The sequence below is a fragment of the Patiria miniata genome, unplaced genomic scaffold (assembly GCF_015706575.1).
Source record: "Patiria miniata isolate m_02_andy unplaced genomic scaffold, ASM1570657v1 HiC_scaffold_24, whole genome shotgun sequence".
In the NCBI taxonomy this organism is placed as follows: domain Eukaryota; kingdom Metazoa; phylum Echinodermata; class Asteroidea; order Valvatida; family Asterinidae; genus Patiria; species Patiria miniata.
Window position 1 is genome coordinate 7,011,198 of NW_024037063.1, and position 15,860 is coordinate 7,027,057.

At 37.3% G+C, this 15,860-nt stretch overlaps 2 protein-coding genes across 2 annotated transcripts; one reads left to right on the top strand and one right to left on the bottom strand.

The window, feature by feature from the left end:
* Positions 1–1,717: 1,717 nt before the first annotated feature.
* Positions 1,718–4,301, bottom strand: LOC119732052 (40S ribosomal protein S23). The gene is made up of 4 exons (XM_038205418.1): positions 4,217–4,301; positions 3,296–3,461; positions 2,712–2,832; positions 1,718–2,114 (listed from the first exon to the last, which is right to left on the bottom strand). Exons 1-4 carry the CDS (start codon positions 4,218–4,220, stop codon positions 1,968–1,970), a joined length of 438 nt encoding a protein of 145 aa, XP_038061346.1. The 5' UTR covers positions 4,221–4,301; the 3' UTR covers positions 1,718–1,967.
* Positions 4,302–4,524: 223 nt separating this feature from the next.
* LOC119732051 (V-type proton ATPase subunit S1-like) lies at positions 4,525–14,147 on the top strand. Its single transcript, XM_038205417.1, has 9 exons — positions 4,525–4,672; positions 5,899–6,025; positions 7,848–7,925; positions 8,453–8,637; positions 8,782–8,890; positions 9,610–9,866; positions 10,859–10,912; positions 12,426–12,666; positions 13,407–14,147. The coding sequence occupies exons 1-9, from the start codon at positions 4,569–4,571 to the stop codon at positions 13,629–13,631; spliced, it is 1,380 nt and encodes a 459-aa protein (XP_038061345.1). The 5' UTR covers positions 4,525–4,568; the 3' UTR covers positions 13,632–14,147.
* The last annotated feature ends 1,713 nt before the right edge of the window (positions 14,148–15,860 follow it).

Below are 15,860 nucleotides of genomic sequence, written 5' to 3' on the forward strand. Positions count from 1 at the left end.
GTTTTTTTACTTGTCCTTATTCATCTAGTCTTTTTTTTTTGACGTGCATTTGTACACTCATATTGCATGATCCAGTCGAATGACTAGAATGACTAGAAATAAGACGTTTGTAACTTTCAGATATTTCAAACTTCATGCTGTTTCAGCAGAAAAACGAGGGAAATGTAGCAATTTTTACATTGTGTACAAATCGTGAATCTTCTGTAAATTTCTTGTCTTTTTCTGATTTTAGCCAACTAGTGATTATTTCCCCCACGCATCACCGATTTAAACAGGTTCTTAAAAAAAAAGGACGTCTTGGGCAAATGGGAGATTTTTCTTGCCGACTTCAAGGACAAATGTTAATCAAGATTTTGTGTGTGAAAATACATGTACATTGTATATTCGTGTCCAGAAAGATTATGAACTCGTCTGGTATCTCTTTGTTTGAGTCAAATGTAATGGACAAGAAAATGCGAATTTCAGGCATAATTGTCTAAAACAAGGAGATAACAGGAGACTGTTTTCAGCTCATACTAAATACTTGAAGATGCAACATGCGTTTAAACATGTACATGTACATGTACTATTAACATTTTGTTGTTCTGTCACCATTTGTGTTTGCAATTTTTGTGAGTAGCACCTGATTCATGTGTAAAAATGTACATGTACATGTGAAAATAAAATTATTAAAAAGGCTTGTGTAAAGAATATATATGTGTTGCTAAAACTTTATAATTAGAACTTGGTCCTGGTAATACATGCCATACTCACTCTACGAGTGAGTTAGCCGTTTAATTCCACCTTTTGATTAACTTCGACTACCTAGGGTCTTTTACTAGGAACTGGACCAATTCCATCAAAATCCATCAATCACTATGCGTCTAATCCATAATTGTACGTGACATAATGGAATCCACCACTGATTGACATTCATGGACTTGCTACACATGGCTTTTATCACAATAGCAGTACAGGAAGCTAGGCAAAATCAATCGGATACCCCTAGCACTGCTTCAGGCCATTAGGCCCAAGTCCATCATACTCCATCAATATTTAGTCACGCCAGGCCTTCTGGACCAAGTCCCCCAAACTCCACCAAAATGGGGGGATGGATTTTCATGGAGTTGAGGTGGTTAGAGTTAAGATATCTTGGACTTCAAATACAAGAGTTTACCTAAACCAAAACAGCACCCTTTTTGTGTGTCCGCCATATTTTCCAAATTAAAAATGCAAGTTGCAGTTAATTAAACTGATGTGCATGATACAGTGTTGGTGTAAAGGCCCCGCAAGTTGGCAGAAAATACCCAGAATATTAAATGGCGTGAACAAATGTATCCTTTCTGCAAGTTAATGGCCTCGTGGATATGCGTAATTGCAATCCCTCAAACTAAACGTGATTAACAGATCCAGTAACCCTCATTCACTGTTCCATTGCTGCACTTTTCAAATTATGCGCATCGTAAGAAAATGCGTACACGCGTACATGTCCAACTTTTGTCAGACATTTGGTTTCACAATTGCAGCTTCAGTTGGTCAAAATATTATACGGCAAGCTTGAATGTCTTTCATTGATCCCACTTCGACTCCAACAATTTGAGTACCTAGGAGTGCATGCATAGTTTTGCCATCTTTGGACCCGCCCCCCCCCCCCTCCCCTAAGCATTATATATTTTCCCTTAGTATTCTCAAATCCGAGTCAGACCACAGACAATAATTCTCACTAAGAAGGCCAAAGTTAGACATGTACACTTGTCAATTTATTAACATCATCCTTACCAACTGCAAGAGTATTTGATCTCAAGACAACAGGGCTTTTGCCGAACCTTATGAGTAATCGAGAGCTAGTCAAAGCACAATGCAAGTCTCGTATGAAGATATTAATATGGTGAACCATACAAATGTTAATCATGGTATCTGTGTTCATTTCTACAAGTTCTCATTGACGGATTGGTGTGGATGGTTTTTATAAGCCAATTTGGAGGCTTCTATGATCGTGGTCGTTCCTTCTTCTCTTTGTACAGTGCCCAGAGGGAAACGTTGGCGACCTTGACGACCTTGAAGCGGACACCGGGGATGTCACCCACAGCGTGGCCAGCACGACCAAATCCAGCCACCAACACCTCATCGTTTTCCTAAAACAGCAAGAAAATAAATTCGAATCCTAAAAAAAACCACCTCCGTTACCTTTTACACATTTTTTAAAAGACATACATGTATGCTTGTTATAGTGCGACTGATATGTCACTTCTCATTTCTGACTTTTCAAAAAAAACATGACACTTTTCATTTCTGACTATTTTTGAAAACAAGACATGCTCTCTGCTTCTTGTTCTTAACCTCAGCAATGTAAATTGCTTAAAGACAACTTTAAGTTATCTTTCTCCAGAATCATGTCACCAAATGGTCCCTTTTCAACAATTTTGACAAGTGCCATTTTAGTCTTGTTTTTCTTACATTTATATCAATTGGTTTCCCTCACTTGTTAAACTCAGTGAAGACATTTGTATGCAAAATTAAGATTTGATTTTAGGTCTCCAATTTGACTGAGGAAAAAAAAAGGAACCTCTTTCTAACCCTACCAAAATAATCAACAACTGGCTTAATTTTCTTTTAGTGCCTAATACCGTTATAATTGACAAGTTTGTCGGCCAAGAATTGTGTTGGCCTAATTTTGTTTTTTAGTGCAGCTTTATAAATTTGATCCCTGGGCGATGTTTGGGAAGCATTACCTCAATGTAGTTGAGGCAACCGTCGCGTGGCACGAACGCCGTGATCTTCTTGCCGTTCTTGATCAGCTGGACTCGGACACACTTCCTGATGGCAGAGTTAGGCTGCTTAGCTTCAACACCACTATTGACAAGATTTAAAACAAATCATAATAATAATTTCCTACTTGGTTCAAAGCTGCCACCACTGCAATGTCATCACATATTTTCCGACTACAGGGGTGCATACCTTGCCAAAAATCCCAATGAGCATTATTCCCCTCATTTGATACCGACCAACCCCCCAGGCTGATGGCCTATATGCCATTACTTGAGTTGTTCTGCCTAAAGATTCAGTAAATAAGCCACCCTTGCCCTAACCACTTGCAGTTGTACATTTTAAAGAATTTGGTTGGTTACTGAAAGATTCCTTGACAGTTAACCCTAATCCTCCTCAATCCTCCAAAACCAAACGGGTGGATTTTGGAGGATTGAGACTGAATGCAAGTTGAAGTTTTGGAGGATTGTGGAGGATTGGGTTAAGGAATCCAACAAAAGATATACAGGTGAACGATTCATCTCCCTCGTTTTTGTCGAAACCCACTCACATCTTCTCAAGCACGATGCCTTTGGCGTGAGAGGCTCCACCGAAGGGGTTAGCCTTCAAGGCCGTTCCCAAGTGAGCCTTCTTGTAGCCCTTGTCGCTCCATCGCTGATCCCGACGATGGGTGCGCAGCTTACGTGCGGTACGCAGTCCCCTTGGCTTGCCACTTCCTGAAAACAAAATGGTTAATAAAATTATGTAAATTTCACCTCAAAGTACACGTCACGGATGTACACTACATATGCAAAATACAAATTTAAGATTTTGATAAAAAACTTAGGCTTAAATTTTGTATCAGTCGTGTTCGGATCTTTAGAATGATTTCTTTCATCCAAACATTTACCTCAGCACTCCCAGCAGTAAAATCATACTTTTCAGAACAATATTTAAATTTTACTGCTGGTTGTTTTGCATGTTTAAAAATTACATTACAATTTACAATTTGCCTAACCCTAAAAATTGCACAGCCAAACTCAAACTTTAGTTTTAACCAAGTTAAACTTAAAATAAATGACAGATTTCACTGGCACTGGCTGCATGACTTGCAATTTGAACGTAAAAAAAACTTTATTCTGATCAATAACCCTACAATAAAAATGATTTACATTATGTAATATTCGCCATACAATAATGTCACCCACTGTGTTAAAGACTATTTGTCCGGAAACTGGGCAGCATATTTATGTACATTCGCATGCATACAAGGCATGCTGGGAGAATTGTAAAGACATTTTCGGTCTGATTCGATTCGGATTGACCATAAATTGACCGATAATGTTTGAGGTTCTGATCCCCAAAACATGCTAATTTTACCCACAGTTAATCCCCTAAGGTGTAAAGAATATAAAACATGAGATTTAAGTGGTACATTATTGATCAAAAACACGAAATTTTCAGTTAAAAATTGGGCACGTGTTCCCCTCACCCATTTTTGTGGATTGCAAAGAAACGAAAAGGACGAGCGAAAAAGAAAGTCACAAGAGGGCGCTATATCAACATTTTGCATTTACTATTTCATGTAGTATTTATCTTAAATGTTAAACCCCTGTAGAATTTTTACAGTGTTCTCTCAAGAGCGTGCTTCTTTGAATATATTTTTAGGCAATTATTTTTAAACTCAAGTTTTACAAGCAAAAGTTACTATATGTTGTTTAAATCCATATATTTCTTATATTTTATAATTCTGCTACCCTCTGATAATGTAACAGCAAATTGATTGTCATATGATAAAAGGTCAGCGCACTTTCTTGGTCATCAGTTTGCAGAATTCAGCCATCATGGAAGGAACTCTGAAATTTGTGCTCCATATTTTGGCGATATTTTCGCCTGTTTTGTGCTTTGGTGAACAACCAGTCCCGCTCATAGCATGGTCCAATACAAGGTAAATATGAAAACTGTAAAATACTTAATATTGCGTCTTAATAAACACATGAAAACATTTTGAAAAGATCAAAAATAATTTTTTGCCTTTTCTTTTCACAATCATGACAATCTGAAACGTTTTGTTCAATTTAAATCTAATTGTAGGCCTATTATTTTGGGTATTTTGTGTATTGTTTTACCAATAACATAATGTTACATGCCTACTTGTATAGTTAATCATTTGTGTTTCACTTAGACTGTGGAACATTTTCATGATTTTCAATGCTACTTAGTACTTGTCAGTCATGCACTGATGTTAGAAATTTTCACAACTCTACAGTTGCCAACTGACATGGCTGAGTTGGCATGGTTGGTTTCCTAGTTTTGGATTTTCCTAGTTCCAGATCGTTTCAATAAAAATCTACCTCGGAAAGAATGTTGCATCCCGACGCCACATTTTTCACATATTACCTCAATGAAGGTCAGTCCAATGCAAAAGTGTTGAAAAGACATGAATCTGGGACTGAGAAGCATTTCCAACTTGGAAAATACTTTGAAAATGCACTGGACTCACCTTAGACTTTGTACACAACAAAAGAAGTGGCGTCTGGATACTGCATGGATTCTTTCCTCAACCATGTCTTATTGTCTACCTCTTTTGGGTTGGTTTCCAATACTATTTCATCCGACTAAGTGTGTTTTGTCTTTTGAAAAGTAAAATGTAATCTTCTTTATACACAAATATCTTGTAAATAAAATCTCTACAAAAAGTAAAACTAAAAGTGCACTTTGTGTCTGGGACTCCTTTTCTGAAATAGCTGGCAATATTTGAAAGCAGCAGGAGTGCCTTGGAAAAAGGGCAGGGTTTTAAATTAAGAGGAAAATTAGGAGATTAAACAACAAAAGACAACGTGAAAATATGTGATGTTTCCAGCACGCATGCAATGAATAGTAAATGCACTATTGATTAGCACAGAATCAACTTGAACATGTTGTGGAAAAACAGGTAGGAAAGTCATATTTTTCATCAAAATACCTTCGCTAATCTTGAAAAATAGAGAAAATTTGCCCTATGCAGATGTCATTTTGGAGTGATAAAAAGTATTCCATAACTGAAGTGAGAGTGGGTCCTAATTCTTTCCATTGTTAAAATTTTTAATTCCAAAATGAAAACTTGTCGTGCATGTGTTGCCTTAAAAATGTCCAGTTTCCAAACTTTGTATTTTACACTGTCTACTACTACAGGTCCTTTGCCAACAAGCCCAGAATTTCTGCTGGCAAGTTGGTCACCAGGGAGGAGTTGGGCACCAACTACATGAGCAGCATCCTGCAGACACAGCCGCAGAATATTTTCCTCTTTGTGTTTGATGAGGTGAGCTAGTGTAGCCGGTATTACGCTGTTTCATTTAACCCTAACCTTCCCAAATCCTCCAAAATAGTTGTGTTCCCACGTGGCGCACTTCGAAGCTTACCCGACTTTCCTCGGTAGTGTTGCCAAACCTCTTTGTTGACAAACCTCAAATTCATGCAGTGAAATACTGGTACTTTTACCTTATTAATGCTTTTAATCTCTGTGAACAATTTTGGTTTCATAAAATTTAATCCGAAATTCAAAAACGGTGGCGTCCGGAAATTGGGCACAAATTGGCGGAGTGTTCCCTAACGTGGCGCACTTGAATAAATCTCGGAAAATTCCAAATTAACATTTAAGAATTTCTGTAAACTTGATAAATTCTGATAAATAATTATTATCTCTACTTACATACCCAGCCAGATGTTTGTCAGAAAATTATTTTCTTATTTTTCGGGGCATTTTCAAAGGGTTCACTTTGCACTTGAAAATAAAATCGGAAAATTACGCCAAAATAAAATTTTCTTCTAACTTTGTTACGGGTAAATAAACTCGCGATTTATGAACAGGAGTGTTTAGAACTTGATGAAATTTCACTTTCTGTGAAATTTCAGTTACAACTTTTGCTCTAGGTAGGCGCTACAGGCGAAAATGCTTTACTGAACCATGTCGAATTTTGACTGCACTGTAAAAGATTGCAGAAAATGCCAATGAAGTGATTTTGACTCAAAACAGACATTGACACATTTAATTCAGTGTGGAGAAATTGGTCATTGCCTGAGTGTGCATATCTGTTGTTTAGCTATGAGTGCCACTGTGTGGATATGACTCCATTTCCTGCGATACTATCGGTAGTTGGATGGATACACCATGTACTTGTACATACGTGTACATCGAAACAGGAAGGTAGCGGATGTGCACTATAAATGGTCAATAGTCTGGATGGAAACCACACAGTTGCGAATAGTTGATTTCAGTTTCTGGGACATAGCTTTTTTCCCATGCCCTAGGGAAACATGAATTCTTGAGGATGTAAAACATAATGTCTTTCATGTCACAGCAGTATTTTCCCTGGCTAATGAACTGAGCAAGGTGGTAAAAATTCAAATTGATGATTGAAACAAAATGTATGCAGTCTGCAAACTGAAAAGAATGCAGCGATCACAAAAATACCCGTTGATTCCATCTACACACCCAACCTGTGAGTTCTTGATACATAGAGGTCAAGGAAAATGCGCATAAATTACACAAGATAACATGTTTTTGATAAGTATTTCCTTTATTGCAAATCTTCACAGTGAGGTGATGATATTGGCAAAAATTGAGCGAGGTGGTCACTGAAAGTAGCGAGGTGGGCTGCCTCACGTTTGAATGGGCAGGGGAAACGCCATGTCACAGTAGTCTAGAGTTGTAATTATGATATATATCAATTTTGTCAAAAGTGGTTTGCCTAAGTACTATTCATTAAATCAAGAATTACATAGTCTTTGTAAACGGCTTTGTAAGTAAACACCCCCAACCCCAATCCCCCCCCCCAAAAAGAACCCCCAACAAACAAACAAAAGATACATACGTATAGAGAATATGCTATCATTTTCTTGACTGACATGATTGAGTTTCATGCTCTGAACAAGAGATCTACAAACACTTGTGTAGTGTATTATTTGGTTTATGAATTGTGGAAGAGTAAACAAAAAAATATTAAATAATACCAGTGCTTACATGTAATTACATGTAGGGCAAATTCCAAACTCATGATCAATGTGCTTTACCAATGCCTAGAGGAGAAGCCTACATCGTGTGTTTATTAGGAAACTCACATATATTTGGTTATTCGTTTCAGCTGAGCATTGATGATATCACTAAGTACAGCAATGCATACAGTGCAGATGGTCAAGGCGGTGCCCTGAGCAACCTGAAGGTAAAACATAAATTCTTTCTGTTATTTCTTCATCCTGCTACTCCAAGTTTTGCTGTGAATGTATTAAAACTTCACATTATTTAGAATGAATAAACAAATTACATGAGTCGTTTGTCGACCCTGGTCAAAAACATTTTTATTACAGATTTGAAAAGAGCACAATCTCAGCATCACTGCTGTGAAAACCGCATGCTTATACCATCTTTAGTTCAAAAATTATGGAAGTCGGAACACCAAGAGATGTGATGAAGTGATGTGATGAAGTGGCCCTATTTTGGCCTGTATCTCCACATAAAAATTCCTGGCAAACGACTCATTTAGCTTGATCGCATCACACATGTGTAAAAACGAATATGAGAAACACCAGTATACTGCAACTTCAGTAAAGAGACAAATATATTTCTAATATATTGGATTTTATTTGCTTCATCTTTTTTTCTATACCATAAAATTTATATCAATCAAAACTGTGAAAAGGAAAGTATAAATGTTATTATAAAAAAATATGTATATATTTTTTATTTTAGAAAGCAATGACAGAGTCCCTCTCCAATCTGGTACTGCCCTCTGTCGAGCCCGGTGACCTCGAGAGTGACCTGAGTTCAAAGGTCACTGGTGCCGTGATTGACCTGAAGGACCCGACCCTGGAAGGCGTGACGCTTGACCCCACGAAGACCAACCTGGTGGTGACACGCTTCAGTGTTTCCTCAGGGTAAGGGAACATCCGTAATATACACAATAGAATTAGTGAAATGACAATTTTTAGAAACTATGATGTCGAAAGAACACTTTGCACTCGCAACTTATACTATAATAATATTCAAGAAAAATTATGTCTTTGTGGTTTTCATTTCAGTGATTCAAAAGAAAAGGCCTTCAATGAAGCCGATAAACTGATAGCGTCCATGATCCGTGGACAGAAGACTCACTACACAGCTATCCTGACAGCAAATCACAAATCAGTGGTAAGATAACTCCACAAATGTGTAGAATATCACCAATTGTATTTATTGTAATCTTCGTGGCAGACAAAACCTCACGACGTCAAAATTTGGGGCGGTACTCGGCTTATGCACAAAATGTCAATGTATGTGTTAGGTTTTGGACACTAAGCTGCTGCTCAGTATGATGCAACGACTCAGACATGGTGATAATGACGTCATGAAAATTCCATCAATTTCTTCTGGGCCATGTGACCCAAACCCATGGCAACTATCGTAGCTGGCAATCTTGGTAGAAACATACTTTTGCATTTGTCATCCAACCTGTTTTTGTTTTTTTTCTCAATTTTTTTGACAGCACTTAGCGTAGAGTGTTTTTAACATGTTGGTGAAGGACAAGACCCAAAATAAATTGAAGATTTAAAGTCATATGAAAGCAGTACTGAATGTCTTATAAGCTTCAGAATTTGCTGCATTAACCCTATTCCTCCCCAAATCCACCCCCCCCCCCCAATTTTGGTGGATTTTGAGGGACTTGGTCCTGCAGGCCTGGTTTGACTAGATATTGATGGAGTATGATGGACTTGGGCCTGGAGGCCTAAATCAAAGCATGCATTGGAAGCAGTGTGATTGATGGATTTTGGCGGACTTGGCCCAGTACTTAGAAGAAGACAGTAGGGAGTTAGGTTAAAGTTTCACTTTTGAATTTTGATGTTCCTCTCAAATTTCTCATGTTTGTTTAGCTCAAACCCCAGTCTGATGACCGCCTGACCGTTGGTCGACATCTGCTCCAAGCACCGGCTGCTGAGCCTTTCTTTGGCTCCTACATTGGCAAAGATCCAGACTGCAGTATCTACATGACGGCTAATGCCTTCACTTTGACTGTTGGACCTAAATCTTCGAAACCTAAGCCAGTCACTCTGCCGACCACTGGGTGGTTATTTTCAAACTCTTCCTGTGACATTGAGGAAATCAAAGGAAAACAATACCTGGTTGTCAAGTAAGTACATGTACAATTAGTGCATGTTGACGTTAAAGGGAATATACAACATTTGCAAACATCAAAAAATAAAACTACCAAGTTTTCACAAAATACCTTAATAGGATGTTGGTAAATGACAGTCTCAAGCACCCTGTAAAATTATGGCACCTGGTGTGAAGTAATTTTCAAGAAAATTGTATTTTTGTATACATTTCCAACGCTGGTCGGCCCACCACCGTTGGAAAAACCTAACTTTTTTTCGACTTCTGCTCCAAATTTACCCCTTTTTCAGTCCAAATTTTGTTTGCTACTGGTTACATGTTCATGAACAGGTGCAGGCCAGCTCGACTGGATCCCCTAACCTTGCAATTTTCTGGCATCTATAAATTGATCCATTTTTATCTTTAGTGGAGTCAGGGAACCAGACTACTTGAACATTTTTGTTTTTCTCAGTTTTTTCCAGCATTTTCGAACACAAAATTTCAAACATGTCAGTGTAACAATATTTGATCTATTATAACCCCTCAAAAAGTTCATTTCTGAAAATAATAGCAAAAGCCAATGATGTACATTCCCTTTAACAAAGTCTGCTTGACTAAAGAAAATCTATTGGTAAAAAATGCACAAAGTCCCGAAATCTATAAAAAGTGTGAATTTGAGTCTGAAAAATATGGAAGTCTACAAGTTGTTTTTTTTTGTTTTTTTTTACAGTTAATGACACTCGTTTCTGATCAATGCAATTATTTTTCAGTGAAGCTTGGCAGTTTGTTAGTTAAGAGAACAGGGCGTTGTTATTTGTGAGACGTTCTAGAAAAATGAGACACAACTGGGCTTTGGTTGCAATGAGGGTTTGTGGGTATTAGGAAAGAATAACATTCTTTCCCTTGTTGGTTTTTTCCAAGTTGCATGCCACCCTGTTCCATCTCATTTTGCTAGAGTGCCTCACATTTAATGATTGTTGAAGTGCTAATCCCACAGGTTGAATTTTTTCCCCTTATTTTGATTCACAGATTTGAAATGGAACTGAAAACAAATCCCCAAGGCCTGAATGACTTCAAAATGAGGTGAGACCAATATTTCTCACTGCTTTCTTTATCATGAAATGACTGTAGGGTACTAGACCTTGTAGGTAGGGTCTATGGCTATAGATCAGAAAGTCAGGGGTTCAAATCCAGCTGCTGGTAGAATGCTGTGTTCTTGTACTTGTCCTCAACTTTCTCTAAGCAAAAGTATCTTAACAGTTGTCAAACTCCGCTTCAAGTCACTTCGATGCTTGAGTCCATCTCCAGAAATACGTCGGAAAAATAGGCTGCAGGATTTAAGCAATTTACGTTTGTCAGATGATCTTCGATGTTCTATTCATTTCACAAAATCCCTGACTGAAAAGACTAGACTACAGTCGACTCTCTTTAGTACAAACACTGTTACTACAAATTCTGGTTATAGCAGACATAAAGCCTTGGTCCCGACAGTGCTTTATGTGTACAATGAATGGTACTGATGCTCCTCTTAATACAAAATTCTAATATAACAAACATTTTGGCTAGGTCCGGCTGAACTTGTATTAAGTCGAGTGTATAAAGTAAATGTTCCTAATAATGACGAAGAGGAATGCCTAAAGTGCCTCATTAGATCAGTCAAACACGGCAAGCATGTAAGACACACTCCGTTTTCATCGGGTTAGAATCTGTCATGATCTGAACACCGAGCAGTGTTCCTGCTTGTCTTTTATAGCACTGCACAGCGCGAAGAACAAACGCCTCAATTGCGTCTCAAAACCACATGCTTTCCGGCACCATGATTGGTCCTTCACCAACAGAATAACAACATTGTTATACAGTAATAAACTACTGAAATTCTAAATCATATCAACTTGGCTATTTCTGGAACAACTGGCATTCAAGCCTGTGTTATGTGATTATAAAACCATTACTTGCAGACAATATTCCAACACTGAAATGATAAGCTGATCATTAAGTAATTATGAATTATTCACCAATCAATGAAGGTTTGTAGAGATCATTAACCCTAACATCTCTATTTTCAATCCACCAAAGTCCTCCAGGCAGTTTTGGAGGATTTTGGAGGATTGAGGATGAATGCAACATACAATTTTGGAGGATTGAGGATAAATGGTGCTTTAAGAACGGGAGAATTTTGGAGGATTGAGGCTAAATGCATTTTGAGAGGCAGGGCTGTTGGAGGATTTTGAAGGATTGTGTTTTTGATGATACAGGCATGGCATTTGGTACATAGAGTATGTGTTAAGAAAGATATTCGGCCATAGGGCCATCGCAGATGTGTCCTTTGAAAAAAATATGGGTAGAATAAAAAGAAATATTCAAAATGTTCTAAATTGCTGCCATTCCTTGTTTTTCTACCTATATTTTTTTCAAAGGACAAATCTGCGATGGCTCTTTAGCCAAATATCTTTCTCATGACATACTCTGACTGTGTGCCAAATGCCATGCTTGTATCATTAAAGGCACAATCCCATCACCTATCTGCCGTAGTACTTTACATGTTATATAGTGAACTGAATTTTTTGTTTTGTTTTATTTCATTGACGCTTTGCAGTTTGGTCTTCAACTCCACTGTCTCTACCGTTGCGGCGAGTCACTCTTACTTCTGGTCAGTCACTTCAGCCAGCTTCGTGGAGTTTGCCGTGGACGATGGGCAGCTCATCAGGTACGACGTCCAGACCGGCATCACGGACACACCACAGGACTTCTCCTTCCACTGTACAGACAGCGTCTTTACACTGACACAGGCAGATAAGGGTACAGCATCGGCACAACTCGCCATCACTGAATTGCAGGTCAGTTGAATGCAAGAATTGATGGTATTAAATGTGAACCACTTTTGTCAGTTTTAGGGTAAAGATGCCAAATAAAGTTGAGATATTGTCTCTGTGCGTGGATACCAGAGGGCGCTATTTAGCCTTATTGAAGATAGGCTGGTTCCAGATTTCTCTATTTAATTAAGTATTCAGAGGGCAGAGAGGCTAGGAACTTGACTAGTAGTGAAGTCATTTAAACTGTGCTGGTCATCATGTGTTGCCACCTGTAAACATTGAATTATTTATTCACATTAGAAACTTGTTCCTGGATGAAAACCATATTTTTTGTGTGTTTTAAATACCGAGAGAGTGCTTGTTCGTAGAGCCCGTGTGTCTTAGTCCTGATGAAATTATTGCTCGCAAAGAATTTTTAAATATCATTTTCCACACCTACCAAAGCTTATTCTCACTAAGGTTTATCTTTGATGCGATTGAAGTTCTAAAACAAGGCAAGATACATGTTTGTTTCTTGTACCACTGTCTTCTGCCTCTGAAGAAGGTCTTAAGACCAGACCGTCAGGCCATCTTAATTTTTTTGACTTTCAATCACAGAAAAACCAAGTTACCTACTGTAGTATTTTCCAAGTGTCTTTAGTAAAACCTCATTTGTGAGCCCTCAATTGAGTCATTCTGGATTCAAGTAAATGGTTTTCTGAACCAAATCTTACCTTAATATAACTTTTTTTTAATCTCAACGTGTTTTTTTTTTTCATACACAGGTTCAACCAACTGGAGTCAAGACAGTGAAAGATGTACCCCAGTTTGGGACGGCCAATGACTGCGTCGGCTTCTTTACTGAAGGTATATGGATGGGTCTGTTTACAGGACTCATCCTACTACTCATCTTATCCTTTGGGGTAGGGATGATATCCAATCTTAGGGTCATGGACAAGTTTGACGACCCTAAGGGCAAAACTATTACTGTCAATGTGGCTGCTGAATAGTTTAGTTTACTTGTATGGATTTTTAATATATGCATGTTATGCAGCCTATCTGCTTTCTGATTGGTTCCTGTGACGGAGAGTGACCAATCAGATTGGTGGTGCTGAAATTTCAACCAATCAGGATCAAAGTGTGGAATGTTTTGACCAATCAGAAGGCACCTATATCAACAGATAAAACAGGCATGTCAAATGTGTCTGTGGGCTGCATAAGTTGTGTAATTGTATTGGTATTAAGTCAAGTTAAAATGTGTATGTTATGCTTGGTAATATGTACACAGGTTATAATTTTGTATTATATGGGAACTACATGTATCTGAAGATAATCTGGTGTAATAGTATATTATTTGTGCAGAAATATAGGTGGCGGAAGTTGAATAATAGGACTTACATGTATGCTTATTGTGTCTTATAGCAATGTGGTATTGGAACTAAGAACCTCAGAACCTAAAACTTAGAACGAGATCTTTTTTCAGGTGTTTTTTTATTTCAGGGAGACTTCTCTCATAAAGTAGGTCATCAATGGATGTAACTTGTGAAACTTTGTCGCAAAGTCTTATAGAATTGAACATAAAAAATGGCTAGGTACTTTTCCTTTTGCAGAAATTTATAAAGTGAAAACTAACAACTCTACAGAACCAGGGGTAATTTGGAAATTCTTGGCAACACAATAGTTGTGTTATACTTGGTTTTGTAATTTTTGGTTATCCTTTTTATTGAGGAATAACATTTTCCCCACCATAAATTGTTATTTTACTGAATTATACTTTCTTTACATTCCAACTTGTCTGAATTTGAAACATGAGCAAACGTTGGAAGAAAATACAAAACCTGTTAATCATTGGTTAATCGAACCAGTGTCAAAATCAAAACATTGGGACAGAAGCTTGTTACAACTGATAATGTAGTAACCAACGGATAATGTATCACCAACCGATAATGTCACACAAATTGACCGATACTGTATCACTAACCGATAATGTAACACAAATTGACCGATACTGTAGTAAATGATACTACACTATTGGTCAATATTTGCTACATTATCGGTTACGACCGATAATTTAACAAAAATTGACTGATAATGTAGTAACATTTCCTACACTATCAGTCACTTTTTGTTACATTATCGGTTAGTGATACAATATCGGTCAATTTTTGTGACATTATCGGTTGGTGATACATTATCCGTTTGTTACTACACTATCAGTTGTAACAAAGCTTCTTTTTTTTGATGAGGCAGTTTCTGTAAAGGGGTTATAATATTGACCAAATAACTACAAAACTGGATAATTGTAGACATTTTATAATCAGTGTAGAGAATAGGTTTGTAGTGAACCTAAGTTCATCTCCAATTTGCAGTTATTTTCCTACCTACTTATTTCATTATGTATTGTGATTTCTAGCAATATGCAAATAAATATCAATAAGAAAATGATGTGTTTATGTATGTAGAACATGAAAAGTACTAAGTGTAATAAATCTGGTCAGAAAATATAGAGAATGTGTCAATTGTGTAGTACTTCTGAAAAGCAGTTGTTGAACAAAAATGGGCAAGGGGTACCCCTTGTTTAAAAAAAAAATATGAAAAGATTGTTACAACTGATAGTGTATTAACCAACGGATAATGTATCACCAACTGATAATGTAACACATTGACCGATAGTGTAGTAAAAATGTATTACACTATCGGTCAATTGTTACATTATCGGTCAACCGATAATGTAACACAAATTGACCGATAGAGTAGTAAAAATGTATTACACTATCGGTCAATTGTTACATTATAGGTCAACCGATAATGTCACACAAATTGACCGATAGTGTAGTAAAAATGTATTACACTATCGGTCAATTGTTACATTATCGGTCAAACGCTAATGTCACACAAATTGACCGATAGTGTAGTAAAAATGTATTACACTATCGGTCAATTGTTGTTACATTATAGGTCAACCGATAATGTAACAACAATTGACCGATAGTGTAGTAAAAATGTACTACACTATCAGTCGTTTGTTATTACATTATCGGTCTTAACCGATAACGTAACACAAATTCACCGTTAGTGTAGTAAAAATGTATTACACTATCGGTCAATTGTTGTTACATTATCGGTTGACCTATAATGTAACAACAATTGACCGATAGTGTAGTAACATTTACTACACTATCGGTCAATTTGTGTGACATTATCGGTTGGTGATACATTATCAGTGGGTTACTACATTA

What these genes read in the sequence shown, in the direction of transcription:
- LOC119732052 (XM_038205418.1), bottom strand. An exon ending in GGCATCGTGCTTGAGAAGAT is followed by an intron (nt 2,833 to 3,295) that starts GTGAGTGGGTTT and finishes TCTTGTCAATAG; the next exon opens with TGGTGTTGAAGCTAAGCAGC. An exon ending in GTTGCCTCAACTACATTGAG is followed by an intron (nt 2,115 to 2,711) that starts GTAATGCTTCCC and finishes TTGCTGTTTTAG; the next exon opens with GAAAACGATGAGGTGTTGGT.
- LOC119732051 (XM_038205417.1), top strand. Translation starts at nt 4,569, where the DNA reads ATGGAAGGAACTCTGAAATTTGTGCTCCATATTTTGGCGATATTTTCG. An exon ending in ATAGCATGGTCCAATACAAG is followed by an intron (nt 4,673 to 5,898) that starts GTAAATATGAAA and finishes CTACTACTACAG; the next exon opens with GTCCTTTGCCAACAAGCCCA. An exon ending in TCCTCTTTGTGTTTGATGAG is followed by an intron (nt 6,026 to 7,847) that starts GTGAGCTAGTGT and finishes TATTCGTTTCAG; the next exon opens with CTGAGCATTGATGATATCAC.